A 20,788-nucleotide genomic window follows, 5' to 3' on the forward strand; every position below is an offset into this window, starting at 1 on the left:
AAAAGCCTTTTGACATGCCATCCCGCCTATCCCTCCTCCACCCCGCCCCACACACCTTTTCTGTAGCAATTCAGGGCTTCTTCCATCCCCTTTTCCCCGGAACCTGGCATTCTCTTCAGGAACTGTCTCTCCAGTCTGCGGAGGGAGGCAGAATTCCACACTGACCCAGACAGAGGAGCGGGCGTCCCCCTCTGGACCTCAGCCAGGTCTAGGGAAGTTGCTTTTGGGAAGACATTAGCTGCAGCCCCAGAGCCCCAAGTCAGGCAGCCTCCAGTACTTTCTTGACAGAAGCAGGATCATCATCATATGCCACTCAGCACCAGGGGAGTTGCCGGCACAGCTGGGGATCATGGCTGGGGGTTAGGAGGTACCTATAGAATGAAGTCAGAAGTTGTTCTTCTCAGCTCAAATACCTCATCCCAAACACTGCTCCTCAAACTCTGCTTGACCGTGCAGACCACCATCTGCCAGCTTCCCCACATGCAGACGCCTACTCTTCTGCCCAGAATCTTCTATCCATCCTCCACACAAGGCAACCAAGATGGGCTTTCCAAATACAACCGTAATCATCTGTTTCTGAGTCAGCCTTTTCAGCACTTAGCCCAGAGCTCCAGAGTTAGCTAAGATCCAGTTGACCATTTGGCCACTGTATCCCCATCACTGGGAACCCCAGGAACCCAGTAGATACCCAGTAAATTTTTGATGAATGAATGAGAATGAATAAAATGAGAGTTCCAATACTGCTGGGTCAATGTCCAAAAGACCTTTGCAAAGCCTTCCCTTCTTCCAGTTCTTATTTCCTATCCCTCCCCCCCAAATTACTCCACTGTACCCTCTAGAACTCCTGCTCCACAATCTGGGAACTCCCCTACATCCTCCACCTCCTCCAAGAAGCTCTCTCTTCTGCTCACCTTCATATCCCATAGCATCTCTGCCTTGTAAAGATCTCTCATTCTCCCTATCCCATCTACCTTTGGACCTTTCACCACAATGCTACTTAAAAAACATTATTCTCCCGGGGCTGGCCCCGTGGCCGAGTGGTTAAGTTCACGCGCTCCGCTGCAGGCGGCCCAGTGTTTCGTTGGTTCGAGTCCTGGGCGCGGACATGGCACTGCTCATCGGACCACGCTGAGGCAGCGTCCCACATGCCACAACTAGAACCCACAACGAAGAATACACAACTATGTACCGGGGGCTTTGGGGAGAAAAAGGAAAAAATAAAATCTTAAAAAAAAAAAAAAAACAAACATTATTCTCCCTCCCCACCAAAACCCTGTTCCATTGGATACTCCACCTTTCTGCTCCTAGTCACTGTTCTCCACTCACCTCCCTGCTCACTTTCACTCATCCCTAGAATTTGTCACTTGCCTTCTGTACTCTATCCACTTAAGGTTTAGCCATAGTCCTGGGCACCATCCAAGGATGACGCAGATAACACCCTTGACTCTCTGCATTTCCAAAAACCTTCACCTCTAGTCCACCCCAGCCACCCACTTCTCTGGCCATATCTTGGATCTCATCATCATTCTACCTCCAAAAATAGCTACTCGACATCCTTATCTCCACCTCCACCTTTCTCCCTAGCGTCACTCAACTGTTCCTAATCTACCAGTTATCTGCTTCATTGCAACCTCTCGGTAGCTCTGCTGCATCTGTTCCTCAGCCTCCTCTGGACTTCACATTTCCCCACCTCACCCCACCCCATCTTGGATTCCAGGGTCCCTTGATTCTCCTGCCCTTGTCCTAAACTTCCTTGTCCCTTTGTCCTGCTGTGGCACTCACCTGTCAAAATCCTAACTCCTTCTAACTCTAACCAACTCCTCCACAAATACACAAGGAAGTGATGCCACAGGAGAAAGTCCTGTAACAGGATAGACTGACACTTCTATAAATTGTCACCAAGCTCAATCAGGACCTCAACCTTGCCCTACAATCCTGTTTCTATAGTCAGCTGACCACCCACTAACGAGTCAACAAGTACCCTTCAAAAAGTGCCTCAAAGAGAAACTTACAAGTACAGCAGAAGGTTTAGGCAGGAATATTCAGGGCAGCACTTTCTCAATAATAAAAAGAAAGCTGGAAGTGACTCAACAGAATAAATTGTATATTCAGATAATGGAATACTACACAACAATGAAAGTGAAAGAAACTCCATCTGCATGCATGATATTAATAAATCTCAAAAGCATAATTGCAGGCAAAAAATAAATTCACAGAGTTCATTACAACATGATTCCATTTAAACGCATTTTAAAGATGGTGTAACGCACACTGGATTTACCGTCCCACCTTAAACAACGAGAGAACCAGACAAAATACATGAAGCAGTGGATTTCAGCAACGGACAACAGGCAGCACAGAACTGTGACCCCTGAGATAAGGGAGGGAAACCAAAACAGAGTGGGTAAGTCTCACTGAGTTGAGGAGACAGAGACTGAAGTTTGGGAAAGCCAAGGCAGTTAGAATTTACTAGGCAGAGTACCTGAGAGAATAAAGTTTTGCAAAGAGAGAGAGCGCTCAACATCTGGAGGGGGTGTCCTTTTAAGTCTTTGACTGAGTACTGGTCAAGCATGAAAAGAAATTACCCAAGACTAGGAAAAAGCTCACTGAAAAGACACACACAGAAAACCCCTGGAGCTCACACAGGGCTGGATGTAGCTTGTTTCTGCTAGCCAGAACGCAAAGATATAACACAGATCAAGCAGAATCCTCGATATTGCCTTACGAGTGGGGCTAAGTTAGCCCTAGAAAAAAGACAGCTCTGGGTTTGTCCTAAAAAAGCTTAAAAGTAAGCCTCACAGAAATAAAAATTCTCTAAGGGGAAAAAAATAAAGTAGGCCTCCAAGGAATCCAATTAATTCTAAGTAAAATGCATGCCAGAATCAAAGCCAACACTACTTAAAGGGATAAAACAAAACCCAGCAACCAACCAGGTAAATTCACAATCGTCTGGCATCCAGTAAATTATCAGCCATTCAATGCAGGAAAATAGACAACTACCAGGAGAAAAATCAATCAATTGATACAGACCCAGAAATGACAAACATGATGGAACTAGCATCTGAGGACATTAAACCTGCTTTTACGACTATGCTTCCTATGTTCAGTAGGTAGAGGAAAACATGAGAGTGATAAGGAGAGAAATGGAAGACATAAAGAAAGAGCCAGATGCAATCTCTAGAGTTGAAAAACACAGTGAGACACACTAGTTGGAACTGACAGCAGATTATACACTGCAGAAGAAAAGATCAGTTAGCTCCAAGACATCTGAAATGAAGCAGAGAAAGAAAAGAAGACTGAAAAAGATGGATGGAGCATCAGTGACCTGTGGGACAACATCCAGTGGTCCATTATATGGGCACAGCATGTGCCAGAAGGAGAAACGAAGGGACAAAAAATTGACAAAACAATGGTCAAATTTTTTCCAAATTTTATTGGCTGTTAACCTTTGGATTGAAGAAGCTCAATGAACCCCAAACAGAATGAAGTTCAAAACCACATAAAACCAATCACTATACTGTCTAAGAATAGATACATATATGGTAAAAACAACAGAGAGGCAAAGGCAAAATTAACCAAAATTCATGATAGCAGTTACCTCTGTGGGAAGGATGAGGGGACGTGATCAGAGAGGGCCACTCAAAGGCTTCCAATGTATTCCTATGTCCTTTATAAGTGGCATAAAGGGTAAATGAGTGGGGTTTTTTCTTACCTTTTTTTTTTGGCGAGAAAGATTGGCCCTGAGCTAACATCTGTGCCAATCTTCCTCTATTGTGTATGTGGGACGCTGAGACAGCATGGCTTGATGAGCAGTGTGTAGGTCTGTGCCCAGGATTTGAACCTGCAAACCCTGGGCCACCAAAGTGGAGCACAAGAACTCAACCACTAAACCACCGGGCTGACCCCAGGTGTTTTTTTATTATTTAAATCGTATACATACAAAATATTTTTTGCACATATAATAAGTATCACAATGAAAAAGAGAAAAATAAATTAACAAAGTTGTTCATTCTCCTGTTACTTGTAACACAAGCTACAAACCGGGAGTCATCCTTGACCACTCCCTCACCAATCAACTCCAATTATCACCAGGGTTAATTCTCTCTCCTAAATCTTTCTACTACTCTCCACCCATTTTTAAGTGTGACTAATTCTCTTTCTCTTCAGCTTGAATCTATCAATCGTGCCCCACTAGCTATCTGAAGCCAAGAGATACGTAAATTGCCCAGGGCCACAAAGGCAGGAATTGGCAGAGACAGGATTAGAAATCTGCTAGTCTTACTTGAGAGCGTATAATTTCTTACCCACCTACCAGCCTGCCTTGTGTTGAACAAGATAGTGGGAAAGCCTTAGCCCCAGCCTCCCATGGATAAAGGATAGATCGATTTCTTCTCCTCCCTTCACCGTCTCACCTCCTTTCTCTGCCTAACTCCTAGTTAGTCACTACCTCTGAGCTCAAACCACACTTCCCAGCAAATGCCTTCCTAACTCCTTTGCTCTAATGCAGCAAGTCCATGATACTTGTCCTCCCAGCACTCTACATTCCTGTCATCCCTCCTCCACTAGATCGCGACCTCCACAAGGGCAGGGGCCTGTTTCGACCACCACTGTAATGTACATAGCTCACCCCTGCCCTCTCTAGCTCCTCCTCCTTCCATTCCTCAGTGAAAGCGATGGGTCACCAACAGGCCTCTCTTGCATCCCAACAAGCAACCTGGCCTGCTGACCCTACCTGCAGGGCTGTGTGTGAGCCAAGTATGGGGGATGTGGAGACAGAGACCAGCCCTGGCCCACTGAGCCTGAGATGCCCTGCTCCACAAAAGGGACCTAGTGCCCAGGTGAGAATGAGAGAGACTTTGGGTACTCGAAACCTCAGTCTCTGGGGTACCTGGGTAACAAATAGCACTCCCCGTGCCTTTTTTTTTTTTTTAAGTCCTCTCCCCTTGCTTGGAGTTTGGGTGGAAGGCACCTGGATGCCCAGCCCAGGTAAGCTGGGGCCACTAGGGGAATAGACCAAGATGACCATGCAGGGTAAGGTCAGGGTGGAGGTGGGAGGGACAGGGAAGGCACAGCCAAGTCTGTGGGACTTCCCCAGACGCCTATAAGTTTGAGTCCATAGAGGTTCGGCTCCTGTCCTTGGCAGCAGTGAGCACTTTCAGAATTTCTGTCTGTGATCCCTCTGCCCTGAAGCAAGGCACGGTCATGCCCTGAATCCTTAGTGTCCAGCACAGGGCATGACCAAGGGTAGACATCCAGGAAATGGGAGGTCCAGCTAAGCCCCGTGAGCCCTCAGCTGTGACTCAGGCGCCTCCTTGACAAGTCTTTCTTCTCTGACACATCCTTTCCTCGTCTCTGTGCCCCTTGTGAGTTCCCATAGCGGTGGTGTTCTGTGTATTGTGGGCTCAAAGAACACTTGTCAAATGAGTGGAAGCTTTCAGGTTGACTCTCTGAGCAGCTGCCAGGTCCAGCATTCTCTCTGCTTGGAATGCTCTTTCCTCTTCATTCACCTACTCAGTTTATTTCCACATTCAAGGGATTACTAGATGTTACACACACTCACTCAAGGTTCACTTCCCCAGAAAGCCTGACCTTCCCCATTGGAGCACCTCCTCCCCATGGCCACTGTACTTACGTGCACCTCTCAGCCCCTAGACCAAGGTGGTTCCTTCACCACGGGAACCAGACCTGACCATCCTTCTGTGGCCATCTCCTGGCAGTGCTTGGCACTGGACTGGGTGCAGGCAACACCTGTAAAAGGCATCTTCTCTGGAGTAGACAGAGTCTGGTTGGGATCCCAGCTCTGCCACTTGAGAGCTTCCGCAAGTTCCTTTCTATTAGTTGCCGGTCAATAAAATGATTGGCTGCTAAGTCCAGAAATGAGGTTTTTAACTGGCTGGCTGATGACCAGGATAGTTATTATGCCCTTACCCCTGGGGGAAGAGCAGGGCAGGACAGGGCCTTTATACCTGGTATGTGGAAGTCCAGGTAACTGGACTTGGGGTTGGGGAGCAGGGGAAGTTACAGTGGGGTTTGTCCTTCTCTGCCCCACTCTAATGTCCTCCACCCCAAAGTCACTAGGAAACAGAGCCTAAAAAGAGAACAAAGTACTGATGTTTTATTTGGGTGGTGCAAACCCAAGGCACTGAGAGTGAGAAAAGGGAAGCTAGGGCAGGGAAGAGCTGGGGGTAATGCAAGCTGACAGCAGGTTGGGTCCTGATTCATGACTAACATCCAAGAGTCACAGCAGGTGTGTCACTGGCTGCTTGGGAGGTCTCCCCATTAGCTGTACTGTTGGGAGAAATGGTGCCTTGCAGCAATTCAGGCAAGGGAGGGAAGAAGAGGGAATCTATCTGCCTGGCTCTCTCCCATCTCCACTAGTCAAACTCTATCCCAGGAGCAGTGACTCCCCCACACTTCTGGGTTGCTGGTGGCTACTTGAGATCCCAGATCCCATGCCCTGTAGTGGAGCATTCCATCCAAGTCTGGAAGTGGTGGAAAGAGACAGAAACTCTGAGCGTGTGGCTGGTGAGTATCGGAGGGAATCTGATTCGGTTCATAAGATGTGTCCTGAACAGTCTAATACTGTTCTTCTCATTTACCAGAAGAGGAAACACAGCATAGTGCTCAAAGACCTTTCCCAAGGTCATCTGGATAGTAAGTGGTAAATTCAGAATCTGGACATAGCTTGGCCCTGGAAACCGTGAACAACCAAGATAAGGCACTTGGATCTTATGTAGTAGGCAAAGGAGAATCACTAAAGGGTTTCAAGCTGGGGAGTGACATACGATAAAGAGCTTTTTAATAAAGCTCCCAATCTCTACTTTGCTCCATCTTCCCATGTGGCTAAACTCGGCAGAAGACAATTTTTGAGGAGTCCCTGACTGAGTCCAGAGCTCATGTGGGCTTCAACACTGCCTCATAATCTCTGTCTTCATCTAAGCCTACACCTACCAAAGAGACTAGCTGGTCAGAGGCAGGCAGGATCTGGGTGGATATGCCAAAATGAGAGGAAAAGGAGATTGACCTAAAGACCAGGAGCAGGAGGACCAGGCATCTGTCCATTGCTGGCCTGTGCGTCTGAGGATCCTAGCACCTGCAGATGAGTCCTGTGGTGTTGCCTGAGATGGTCAGATCTCATGAACTGTCGGCCGCACTGATCACATCTATACGGTCGATATCTGGTGTGTATCCGCATGTGTCGTCCAAGCTCATCGGAACGAAAGAAAGACCACGTGCAGCCTTCCCATGTGCATTTATAGGGCCTCTCACCTGGGGGGGCAACAAGGGAGAGAAGGAGTTAAGTAGAGGAAAAGGTCAGGAAAGAAGGGGTCTGACTATGAGGCAGAGCAGCCAAGGTTGAGGAATCAAAAGGAAAAACTTAAGAAAGCGGTGAGGAGTCAACACAACCAGTGGTGCCCACCCCCCATCATCTTGGTACAGTCATACTGGACTGTGGGAACCCAAGTCAGTGGGGCCAGGATAGCTTGACCTCAAGTTTGAAGGATGATGGGCTAACCCAAAACCATTATAAACCAGTGGTCCAGCACAAATCTAAAGACCAGGACTCCTCCACCCCACCCCACCTGTCTGACACTTCATTCACCTGTGTGTTTGCGTTGGTGACTCACAAGGTGGGAGCGCTTAGTATATGCTTTTCCACAGTTCTCATACTGACAGTGGTAAGGCCTTGAAACCGGGGATCTCCTCCTGGGAGCCCTTTCCTGGGGTCTGAAATTCTGCTCTGCTCTCTGCGGAGCAAGTAAGGGCTGCTTGGGTAGGAAGAGGTCTTCCTGGGAGGCTGGCTGGCTCACAAGAGTGTCCTGGGATTCTAATGCCAGCAATGTTGGGGAGCCAGCTGGGGACATCCCAAGGTCGTGGGGATCTCTAGCAGGTAACATCTGAGCCAAGGAGGGGAGTGTTGCCTGGACCTCAGTGGAAGGCATGGTTGGGGACAATAACATTTCAGGTGTTAAAGAGTCTCTGTTAGAAGGTACTGTTGGGGGGCCAGAATAAGGCATGGTTGATGCCCTGATGTGGGACATTGTTGAGGTTCCACTAGGAGCTGGGACTAACCCATTGGGAGGCATCCTTAGATTCCCACTGAAGGGCATGGCCACCCCTGGAATACCGGGCTCTCCTAAAGGCATCGTCTGGGGTTCCTTGAAAATCATCATTCCTGGTTGGGAGGGAGACACTCCCCGACAGTAAATCATCTGGGAAGGAGTAAGAGTCACTTGGGGGTAGTAGCTCACACCATGCTCAGGTAGCGACATACTAAACTGCGGCCCCATTTCATTCTCATTCTGCCTAGGTGCCTCGGCAAAGACCAAGGGGATCCTCTCCAGCTCTGTGCACTGAGGGACGTGTTGAATGACTGGCGGGCCATGGTTCCAAGAGGTGTGCACGCCACTGCTTCCAGGAGACGGAGACATGTCCAAGATGGACATTAACTTCTCAGCATCCTTGGAGAGAGAGAGTCAGGTGAAATTCACCCTAGCTCAAATTCCAGTTCCACATGTCCCTCCTCCCCATCTCCAGACCCCACCCTAATCCAGGCCTCCATCATCCCTTGCCTGAATTATCCTGCCTCCAGGCCATTCTCCAGCTCCGGCTTTCTAGGATGCAGGGAGCAAGGTGGAAGCCTAGATGTGATTCTACCATTTTACCTCTTTGCCATTTTACCTCTTTGGCAAGTTTTTTGCTTTTTATTTCATAAAAAGCAACAAAGAGAGCAAATAAAATATTCCACAGCCTACACTTTCAGCAAAACTCTGAGAAAACCCTCAAACTCCAGATTATATTTAAGTGTGGGGGTGAAAGAGCATCCCAAACCAGCAGAATGAATGCAGAAAGCCACAAAGATAGGAAGAATGGAGGGCTCAGATGGATCCTGGCTTTAGCAAGACTTAGAAACCACTGCAAATATTTACCTACAGAAGAGGGCCTCACCTGAATGGGAATTGCTATGTGCAAGTCTGGGATCAAGCATTGGGGGAGACAAAGAAAAGACAGAAAATTTAAAAAGCGCTTTAAGGGGGCTGGCCCAGTGGAGCAGTGACTAAGTTCGCGTGCTCCGCTTTGGCTGCCCTGGGTTCGCTGGTTCCAATCCTGGGCACAGACCGACTCACTACTTGTCAAGCCATACTGTGTTGGCATCCCATGTAGAAAAACCAGAGGGACTTACAACTAAGATACACAACTATGTACTGGGGCTTTGGGGAGGAAAAAAGAAAGGGTAGGGGACTGTCTTGGAAGTCAAGACCAGTATCCCTTGGCGACAGGTATGAAGGGAAGCAAAGAAGGGATTGGTAGCAAAACCTGTTGAAAAAGGATAACATACAAGAATTCTATTTTTTAAAGATGTCCATTACTGTACGAGTAGAGACAGAGCTCTTGGGCTGAGAAACTATTCCACTATTCCACTGAGACAGTAAAGACCAATCAAGTCAAATATGAAAACCAAAACAGAAGTAAAAAATACTGTATCCATCAACTATACTGACACATCAAAATAGAAATAGAAGATTGTAATTTCTCAGAAGAAAAAAGACAATTCACCAGAAAAATGTTGCCCAAGATCAAGGAAAAATTAGCAACATTCTCATAAAATTGAAAAAAAAAAAAAAGAAAGAAAGCTTTTACACCAATTATAGGAGCATCACGGAACAGAAATAGAGGAATTCAAAGAAGCTATGTCCAGACAATAGGCTATGAGTTATATTAGAGGGGAGGGAAGGGGTAATGATATAAGGCACTGGAGAGGCTTCTGTGGTGCTGGCAATACTTCACAGGTGTTTACTTTGTAATAATTCATTAAGCCATACAATTGTATTCACTTTTCTGTTTGTTATTTTTTCACAATAAAATGGTTTTGAAATAATATCGTGAGAAATAAGGATTTTCAGTATAAGTACAAAATTCTATTATAAAAATCAGAGAAGTAAAAATAATGCTAAATTTAAATAGGAGATATTCTATACAAATAAACTCACAAAACCCTCATGCTCAGATTTTGGTCTCTAATTCCCTTCCTTACTAAAAGGAAGAGCCATCCTTGGAGAATCTCCTGACTCCAAGTTTGGAACAAGGGAGGAATACATGAGCCTGGTATATCTTATTGTGCCAGAAAATAAGGAAACTTTCAAAGATGATCAGGACTGGGGCTGGCCCCGTGGCCGAGTGGTTAAGTCTGTGCACTCCGCTGCAGGCGGCCCAGTGTTTCGTTGGTTCGAATCCTGGGCACGGACATGGCACTGCTCATCAAACCACGCTGAGGCAGCGTCCCACATGCTACAACTAGAAGGACCCACAATGAAGAATATACAACTATGTACTGGGGGGCTTTGGGGAGAAAAAGGAAAAAATAAAATCTTTAAAAAAAAAAAAAAAAAAAGATGATCAGGACTGTCTTAAAAGGACATAAAGTGATACCAGGGAAGATGACAGACTAGGAGGCACCAGGAATCTTTGTCCCCACCAAGATAACAATTACATCTGAAGAATTTGTCTGATTTAACTATTTTGGAGCAATGAAGTCTATCAAAGGCTTGCAACTTCCAGAGGAAGACTTGGAAGGTAAACTGCAGTTAATTTCAGCTCTTAGGTAGTGGCTACCCAAAAAACACCCCTGGTCCCATAGTAGGCAGCTATGGACATGTTTCTGGAGCAGCTTGCACTCAGCTTGCAGTAGCCAGAGCGCGAGGGAAGCCATTGTTGCAACTCCTACTGCCATTGTTATAAACCCCTCCTCCTCCAAGTGACAAGACTCTCAGGGTATTTAAAGGGCTGGCACCTGTTTCTCCCCTCCTCCATTTCTCCATTTTTCCCTTTTTCCCCCTTTAGGAGTCAGACATTTAAGGACTAGGATATTCAAAAGCAACCACATATTCTGAGGAATTTAGAAAGTCACCACACATACTGAAGAAAAGATGCTGGCTCAGAAAAGACCTGAGAAGACTTTAAGTTTATACCCCTGGTTGATCCTGGCACAGAGACAAGATACAACAATAAAAAAAAAACTATAAATAAACAAAAACAGCAAATTCTGAGGAAGGAGGGAGAATCTGATTTCCAGAGTTTCTATATTGTAAGATTCAAATGTCCAGTTTTTGACAAAAATAAAATCACAAGGCATAAAAAGACACAGTAAAGTATGACCCATGCAAGGGGAAAAAAATCAACAGAAAACATTCCTCAGAAAGACCAGATGGTGGATTTATCACACAAAGAATTTTAAACAACTGTCTTAAAGACCCTCAAAGAGCTAAAAGATGTGTACAAAATCATGAAAATGCTATATGAACAAAATGGAAGTTTCATTAAAGAGATGGAAAACCTACAGAAAAACCAAAAATAAATTCTAGAGCTGAAAAGGGAAATTAAAAATTGACCGCAGGTTGGAGCTGGCCCCATGGTGCAGTGGTTAAGTGCACACATTACTCTTTGGTGGCCCAGGGTTCACCAGTTCGGAACCCAGTGCAGACATGGCACTGCTTGCCAAGCCATGCTGTGGTAGGCATCCCACATGTGAAGCAGAGGAAGATAGGCAAAGATGCTAGCTCAGGGCTAGTCTTCTTCAGCAAAAAAAAAAAAAGGAGGATTGGCAGCAGATGTTAGCTTAGGGCTGATGTTCCTCAAAAAAAAAAAAAAATTTGACTGGAAGGATTCAAAAGTAGATTTGAGCTGGCAAAAGAAAGAATCAGCTAATCTAAAGATAGGAGAATTGAAATTATTGAGTTGAGAAACAGAAAGAAAAAAGATTAAAGAAAAATGAACAGAGCCTAAAGGACTTGGGGAACACCAGTAAGCTGACTAATATATGCATTGTGGGAATCCAAGAAGAGAGAGAAAGCAGCAGAGTGATTACTGCAAGAAGTAATGGCTGAAACTCCCCAAATTTGATGAAAGACATGAATGTAGACATCTAAGAAGGTTAATGAACTTCAAGTAGGATAAACTCAAAGAAATCCACACCAAGAGACATTACAATAAAACTGTCCAAAAACAAAGAGAGAATCTTGAAAGCAGCAAGAGACGCAATCCATCATAATAAGTGATCCAAAATAAGATTATTAGCAGATTTCTCACTGGAAACCTTGGATGCCAAAAGGCTGTTAGTTGATATATTCAAAATGCTGAAAGAAAAAACCTGATAACCAAGAATCTTATATCTGGCAAAGCTCTCCCTCAAAAATGTGGGAAAAATTAAGACATTCCCAGATAAACAAAAGCTGAAGGAGGAAATGCTAATGGGGTCCTGCAAATGGAAGTGAAATGACAAGACAGGAACTTGAAGCCACATGAAGAAATAAAGATTTCTGGTAGGGGTAAATATTTGGACAATTATAAAAACTAGTCTCATTGTAACCTGATTTGTAACACCACTGTTTGTTTTCTACATGGTTTAAGAGACTAACTGTGAAATAAGAAATCTATGTATTGATCTTTGCCCCAGGTTCCTGACACAGAGCCCCTAAATCTCTTAGGATTTCCTGGCTGACAGGAAGGTCCTTTGTTCTAACAAAGTGAATCTTGGTGGGCTCCTGAATGGTGGCTGGTCACCAGAAAGACTGAGCCATGATTAGAAGCCTGGAACTTTCAGCCACACCCCTCATCCTCCAGAGATGTGAGAGGAGCTGGAAAATGAGTTAATAATTGATCACGGCTACATGCTAAAGCCCCATAAAAATCCCTGAAGGGCAGAGTTCAGAGAGTTTCTGGGTTGTTGAACACATGGAGGTGCTGGGAGGGTGGTGCTCCTGGAGATAGCATGGAAGCTCTGTGCCCCTTCCCCATACTTCCCTCTTCCCCATACCTCATTCAATGCATCTCTTTATCTGGCTGTTCATCTGTATCCTTTAAAATACCCTTTGTAATAAATAAGCAGTAATGAGTAAACTGTTTTCCTGGGTTCTGTGAGCTGCTCTAGCAAATTAGAAAACCTGAGGAGGGGGTTGTGCGAACTGTGATTTATAGCCAGTTGGTCAGAAGCTCAAGTGACTTGGACTTGTGACTGGTGTCCAAAATGGTGTGTGTAGGGCAGATGGGGGTGAGTCTTGTGGGACTAAGCCCTTAACCTATGTGATTGGACACTAACTCTACGCAGTTAGTGTCAGAGTTGCTTGGTGTAGAAAAACCACACATCTGGTGTCAGAGAGTTTTTTCTCAGACACTAATGCATAAAAAAAATTATTAGTCCATATTTTGGATATGCAGTGCACAAAGATGTAATTTTGTGACATCAATAACTGAAATGGGGCAGGGAATAGAGCTGGATGGGGCAGTTTTTGTATGCTACTTAAGTTAAGATGGTATAAATTCAAATTAGTGTTATAACTTTTGGATGTTAAATGTAATCACCATCATAAACACAAAGAAAACAGCTATAGAATATATACAAAAGGAAATGAGAGGGGAATTAAAGTTCACTACAAAAAATCAACTAAACTCAAAAGACATAATGTGGGAGATGAGGGACAAAAAAAGCTAAAACGCATATAGATAAACAGCTCAATGACAGACGGCCCTCCTTATTAGCAATTACTCTAAATGTAAATGACTTAAACTCCCCTCTCCAAAGGCAGAGATTGGCAGAATGGATTAAAAGAAACATGATCCAATTATATGCTGTCTACAAGAGACTTGCTTTGGATCCAAAGACAGAAATAGGTTGAAAATATGGGAAAAGATATTCCAAAGAAATAGTAAACAAAAGAGAGTGGGAGTGGTGATATTATCAGACATAATAGACTTTAAATCAAAAAAGGTTACAAGAGACAGAGGACATTATATATTAATAAATGGTTCAATATAGCAAGAAAATAAAATAATTATAAACACTTATAATGTCAATAACAGAGCCCCAAAATATATGAAGCAAAAGCTGACAGACTTAAAGGGAGAAATAAGACAGCTCTACAATAATACTAGGAGATGTCACTACTTCACTCTAAATAATGCATAGAACAACCAGACAGAAGATGAGTACGGAAATAGAGGACTTGAACAACACAACAAACCAACTAGACCTAACAGACATATACAGAATGCTCTACCCAACTAAAAAATACACACACTTCTCAAGTGCACATGCTACATTCTCCAGGCTAGATCATATGTTAGGTCACAGATTAAGTCTCAATAGATTTAAAAAGATAGTTAGAAAATAATAATGGCAAGAACACTGGAAAATTTCCAAATTTGTGGAATTGAACAACACGCTCTTAAACAACTAATAGGTCAAAAAAGAAATCACAAGAAATCAGAAAATACTTAAGAGATGAATGAAAACAAAAACACAATATAAAAAAACTTGCGGTAAAGCAAAACAGTGCTAAGAAGGACTTCATAGCTGTAAATGCTTACAATAAAAAAGAAAGATCTCAAACCAACAACCCGGCTTTACATCTTAAGGAATTTTTAAAAGGAAAACAAACTAACACCAAAGCTAGCAGAAGGAAGGAAATAATAGAGAAATACCAATGAAAGCAAAAGTTGGCTCTTTGGAAAGATTAAGAAAATCGCCAAGCCTTTAGCTAGATTGACAAGAAAAAAAAGAGAGGATTCAAACTACCAACGTCAGAAATGAAAGTGAGGATGTTACTACTGATTCTACAGAAATTAAAAGGATATGAGAGAGTAGCATGAACAACTGCATGCCAACAAACTGGATAACTTAAACGAAATGGATAAATTCCTAGAAAGATAAAAACTACCAACAACAAATCATGAAGAAATAGAAAATCTGAATAGACCCATAACTAGTAAGGAGAGCAAATAAATAATCAAAAGCCTCCAGGACAAAGAAAGGCCTTGAACTTGATAGCTTCATGATGAATTCTATTAAACATTTAAAGAACATCAATGCTTCCCAGATTCTTCCCAATAATTGAAGAGGAGGGATTACTTCCTAACTCATTCTATGAGCCCAGCATTGCCCTGATACTGAAGCCTGACAAAAACATCACATGTTAAAGAAAACAATAGACCACCATCTTTTATGAATATAGATGTGAAAATCTTCAACAAAAAACTAACAAACCAAGTCCATCAGCACATTAAGCGGATTATACAACATAACCAAGTAAAATTCATCCCAGGAATGCAAGCGTGATTCAACATATGAAATCAATCGGTGTAGCATACTATATAATAAAGGAAAAAACACATCATCTCAATTTGATGCAGAAAAAGCATTTGAAACACTTCAATACTCTTTCATGATTAAAAAAAAACACTCAAAAAACTAAGATTAGAAAGAAACTTCCAACACGATACAGGGCATTTATGAACAATCAACTGCTAACATCATACTCAACGGTGAAAGACTGAAGGCTTTTCCTCTAAGATCAGGAACAAGACAAGAATACTCACTTTTACCACTTCTATTCAATATCGTATTGGAAGTTTTAATCAGAGCAATTAGGCAAGAAAAAGAAATAAAAGGCATCCAAATTGGGAAAGAGGAAGTAAAACTCTCTCTGTTCCCAGATGATATAATCTTATATGTAGAAAATCCTCAAGATTACACACACACACACACAAACCTGTTAGAACTAATAAACAAATTCAGCAAAGTGGCATGATACAAATTCAATACACAAAAATCAGTTGTTTCTATACACTGACAATGAACAATCTGGAAAGGAAATAAGGAGAACAATTCAATTTACAATAGCATCCAAAAGAATTAAATAATTAGAAATAATCAAAGAGGTTAATAATCAGTGAAAACTACAAAACACTGCTGAAAGGAATTAAAGACGTAAATAAATAGAAAGGCATCTTATGTTCATGTATTGCAGAACTCAGTAGTTATGATGTCAACATTACCCAAAGCAACCTACAGATCCAATACAATCCCTGTCAAAATCCCTTTTTGCAAAAATAGAAAAATTCCCTCCAAAATTCACGTGAAATCTGAAGAGACCCCTAAATTGCCAAAATCAACCTTGCAAAAGAAGAACAAAATTGGAAAATTCAGGCTTTCTGATTCAGAATTTACTACAAAGCTACAGTAATCAAAACAGCATGGTATTGGCATTAAGGATAAACCTACAGATCAACAGAAAGAAACAGAGCCTAGAGGTAAACCCTCACATATATGGTGAAATGATTTTCACCAGGGGTGCCAAGACCTTTCAAGGGGAAAAAGATAGTTTTTTCAATAAATGGTGCTGATATAATTGGATGTCCACATGCGAAAGAATGAAGTTGGACCCTTACTTAATACCACATACAAAAATTAACTCAAAATGGATCAAAGACCTAAACGTAAAAGCTAAAACTGTAAAATTCTTAAAAGAAAATATAGCGGGAAGCTTCACGACATTGCGTCTGGCAATGATTTCTTGGATATGACACCCAATGCACAGGCAACAACAGAAAAATTACACCAAATTGGATTTCATCAAAATCAAAAATTTTGTGCATCAAAGGACACTATCAACAGTATAAAGGCAACCCACAAAATGGGAGAAAACATTTGCAAATCACATATCTGGTAAAGGACTAATATCCAGTATATACAGAGAACTCCTAAAACGTAACAGAAAAATAACCCAATTCAAAATGGGCAAAGGACTTGAATACACATTTCTCCAAAGACATACAAATGGCCAATAAGCACATGAAAAGACGCTCAACATCACTAATCATTAGGGAAATGTACATCAAAACCACAATGAGATCCCACTTTCCACCCATTAAAACGACTATTATCAAAAAAACAAGTGTTGGCAAGAGGTGGAGAAATTGGAATCCTTGTGCACTGCTGGTGGAAATGTAAAATGGTGCAGCCACTGTGGAAAACAGTATGGCAGTTCCTCAACAAATTAAAAATAAAATTGCCATATGATCCAGCAATTCCACTTCTGGTTATATAGCTATAAGCACTGAAATCAGGGACTGGAAATGGATATTTGTACACCCATGTTCAGAGCAGCATTATTCACAATGGCCAAAAGGTGACAGTAACCCACGTGTCCATCAACAGATGACTGGATAAACAAAATGTGGTATATACATACAATAGAATATTATTCAACCTTAAAATGGAAGGAAATTCTGACACATGCTTCAATATAAATGAACCTTGAGGAGATTATGTTAAGTAAAACAAGCCAGTCACAAAAGGAAGAATGATGAATGATTCCATTTATATGGGGGTACTTAAGGAAGTCAAATTCAAAGAGATAGAAAGTAGAACGGGGGTTGCCAGGTACTGAGGGGAGGATTAGGAAGTTACTGTTTGTTTAATGGTTAAGGAGTTTCAGCTTGGGAAGATGAAAAGAGTTCTGGAGACGGATGGTGGGGATGGATGCACAATAACGTGGATGTGCTTAATGCCACTGAAGTATACACTTAAACCTGGTTATAATGACAATTTTATGGTATGTAGATTGGACTACAATTTTTTTAATGTTTAAAAAAGGACAAGGAAGGGATTCTCACTGGGCAAATTTGTAACAATTTGAGAATCACAAAGAATAATAACTGTTGATTTTACTAGATTGAATCTATGAAAATTCATGAGCCCAAAGTGACAAAAGGTCGGCTATTATCCCAGCTTTGAACATTGCTAATTGAAGTGAAAGAATTAAGCATTTTTTCTCTTTCCAGTAGGAAACTTATTTCAAAATCACCAAATGATTCCCGTTGTTTAAGAAAAATATTACTTTACAGAAGAATACAAACTAATAAATGCAGAAGAAATGGTGAAACTGGAAAATCATTATTTTATAACCCCTAATGAAACTTCTGGTTGAGGAAAAATTAACACTTCGTTGAAATCAGTAGGTGAGCGATTGGTGGGGAACTGGACATTCTGAGGCTTCCAAGGTAACATTACAGATTACTTTCTACCCAAGAGACTAAAAGATAAGTTTGAATACAGAGATCCATCGGGCTTTTCGTTACCTGAATTCAAGGGCCAAGCCCTGTGTCACCAAATGTGAGGAGCCAGACGTGTCTCCTAATGTAATGCAAGATGAAGCCTTGTGTATCTGTGAGAAATGCTTACCAAAACCCTGGAATCCAATTAAGCCTTAAGATCTCAGGCCAATTTAGACGTAAATCAAGAGAAAGAAGGATCAAGTTAACTTATACCATGAGAAAGCAATCTGATAAATCTGGAAAAAGGCACACTCTACAAAAGTTAGGATCACGAAAAACGGAAAGGCAGTCAGGAAAAAGGACTATTCTAATTTCAAACAGGCTCAAGAGACACAGTAACCAGATGCAGTGCGTGGTCTTAAATTGGATCCTGGTTTGGACATATCCGCTGTAAAAGCCATTTTAGGGACAACTAGGAGAATTTGAAAAAGAATTACATCTAAGATGATATTAAGCAAGTGTCACTCATTTTGATAGGTTTGATACTGTTTTGATATGGAGGGAAAAAAAATTTTTTTTAACCCTACAAGGGTTGGGGAGATCTTATCTGTTTTATTCACCCGATAAGCTCAGCAACTAGCATAAAGTAAGCACGTAACAGGCCCCAAAGAACTGTCTATTGGACGGGTATTTCCGGAGTGCTCAGTCCCTTTTCCCTCCCTCTCGGCAATGGCCGTTTTTTATTTTCCTGATCCTTCACAGCCAAACTTCTTTGAAGATGTCTAAACACAACTTTAACTACCTCGCCTAATTATTCCCCAAACTCACTCTGGCCCCCATCTCTCCACAGGAACAGCTTTCATAAAGGCCACTGATGGCTTCCATGTCACTAAATCCAAACACTTGTCACACTCCTCCTTGCTCCACCTCTCAGGAGCTTCTGAGACTCTTCCTGAAATGCCTCCTCCCCTTGACCTCAGAAACGCACTGCCACAGTTGCCTGGTTTTGCTCCTCCCCTTCTCTCCTGGCCCTCCTCCTCCTCAGTCTTCTTTGCAGGTTTTCCTTATGCTACTCTCTGGGTAATCTTTCTCATGCTAATGAATCCATTTCTGTTTCTATCCCAATTATTCTTAAAGCAAGAGCTCCAGGGCAGACCTCTCCAGAATCTTCCAGCTGCCAAACGCTTGGTCTATTTGGATAGCCCACAGGCTATTCAACGGACTAGTATGTCCAAAACTCAGGATCATCCTTACCCACCCACCCTCAAGGGAAGAAAAAAAACCTATTAATCCTGTTTCTTCTCATCCGTTGCTCTCTCAGAAAATGTCACCACTATTCTCACCCAACTGTGCAAGCCAGACGTCTGGTATATTATCCTGGATGACTTCCTTGCCACCTAGATCCAAGTAATTACCAGTTCTTGGGGTCTCTACCTCCAAAACGTCTCCAGAAGCTTTTCCGTTTTCTCCATCTCCACTTCAACCTCTCTAGTGAGGCCGCCATTTTGATTCCAGCTTGGATTCTCACAATAGCTTTCTAACTAGTGCCTTGAATTCTGTCCACGCCTGCCACGGCACTCTTTAAAAAATGCAAATCTAATTGTGACTGATCCTGTTTAAACTCATGAGTGGCTTCCTGCCGCTCTTGGATTAACCAACTCAAGCCCTGCAGGACCTCCATGGTGCCCGGGGTTCCTGCCTCTGGCCTCCCTGGGCGACTCTCCCATCGCTCTCTTGGCCTTGGTCTCACAGTTCATCTTTCACGTCCTCCAAGGTGGAGGCGTACTATCTGGGTCTCTCGACCTGCAAACTCTTCACCTAACCGGTTCTCCAATCCCAGACCAAATCCTCCGCTGTCCTCTCCACCTCCTAAAGCAGATCAAACACCTCTGCTGTTTGTTCCCGTGGCCCTGGTGCTTCTTGACTGTAATTTGTACGCTTCCAATCATTTGGCTATTTATTAATAAAATGGTATAATATGGTAAATCACCATTGCATACCCAGGGTCTGGCAAAGGCCTGCCACTTACTAGAGCTCCAATAAATATTTAATTTCTTCTCCCTGGCCCCTCCCCGCTTCGGAACTTTGTCTCTTTGCTGAGTACTCAAGTCTCTCCACCAGAAGTTGCCTGGAAGCTTTTTACCCCCAGCGCCCAACATCTGCGCTAATGCTCGGTGGATATTAACTGAATAAACGACACATCATTTACGTCCTCCATCTCCCATCCCTGCCCTTCCCAACCCAGTCCCTCCGACTTCTAATGCCCCAGAAGTCGGCTTCCCTGCACACACCCACTACCTCCCCACTAGTCCCCACGCCCCGCCCCCCCGGGGCTGAGGCCTGGACTCACCTCCTCCAGCTGCTGCTGAGCCGCCTGCCACTGGCTCAGCCCCTCGGCCTCCTGCTCCATCTCAGCCTGGGATCGGCTACACATCGGGACCGTGAGCGGGTCCAGACCCACATCAGACCAGAGCAGAGACTGGCAGCCGCGGCGTGGCGGGTCAGCTGACCCGCAGCACCACGCCACAATCGCCACGCTCAGCTTCGACTTCCCACCGCGCTGGGGGGCGGAGCCAAGGGCCGCACCCAGCGACCCACCCAACAGGGGCTGCCCCACCCTGCCCCGCTCCAGCCAGACCCCTGCCGTGACGCAGCAGGGTCACTAACAGGGGGTCTCAGACCTTCACTACTTCTTCAGTCTTTCGTCTGCCCCGCCCTACTTACCCCATCCGCCCTTCAGTCTGAGCATCTCTGTTTGGCCGAAGTGGGCGTGGGGGCAACGATATTTCAGACTCCAGGCAGGCCTCCCTGACCTTCCAGTGGAGAAATGAGGAAGGAGTCTGGAGAGAGTCTCTGCAGACGGGAGAACCTGCACCCCCACCCCCATCCCCATCCCCCCAGGTCAGGGCTCTTGCCATAGGCCCCCCACCCCCACCCCGGAGGCCTGGATTTTCTC

The 20,788-nt window shown here is 43.6% G+C and overlaps 1 protein-coding gene across 1 annotated transcript; it reads right to left on the minus strand.

The window, feature by feature from the left end:
• Positions 1-7,024: 7,024 nt before the first annotated feature.
• KLF17 (KLF transcription factor 17) lies at positions 7,025-20,266 on the minus strand. The gene is made up of 3 exons (XM_044770621.2): positions 20,183-20,266; positions 7,604-8,462; positions 7,025-7,269 (listed from the first exon to the last, which is right to left on the minus strand). The coding sequence occupies exons 1-3, from the start codon at positions 20,264-20,266 to the stop codon at positions 7,025-7,027; spliced, it is 1,188 nt and encodes a 395-aa protein (XP_044626556.1).
• Between the last annotated feature and the right edge of the window lie 522 nt (positions 20,267-20,788).

This window comes from Equus asinus, chromosome 5 (assembly GCF_041296235.1).
Source record: "Equus asinus isolate D_3611 breed Donkey chromosome 5, EquAss-T2T_v2, whole genome shotgun sequence".
NCBI classification, from domain to species: Eukaryota; Metazoa; Chordata; class Mammalia; order Perissodactyla; family Equidae; genus Equus; species Equus asinus.

Excerpts from the sequence above, each read along its gene's own strand:
- KLF17 (XM_044770621.2), bottom strand. The coding sequence starts at position 20,266 with ATGTGTAGCCGATCCCAGGCTGAGATGGAGCAGGAGGCCGAGGGGCTG. Across the intron at positions 8,463-20,182 it reads CTCAGCAGCAGCTGGAGGAG|GATGCTGAGAAGTTAATGTC; the intron begins GTGAGTCCAGGC and ends TCTCTCTCCAAG. Across the intron at positions 7,270-7,603 it reads TCACCAACGCAAACACACAG|GTGAGAGGCCCTATAAATGC; the intron begins GTGAATGAAGTG and ends TTGCCCCCCCAG.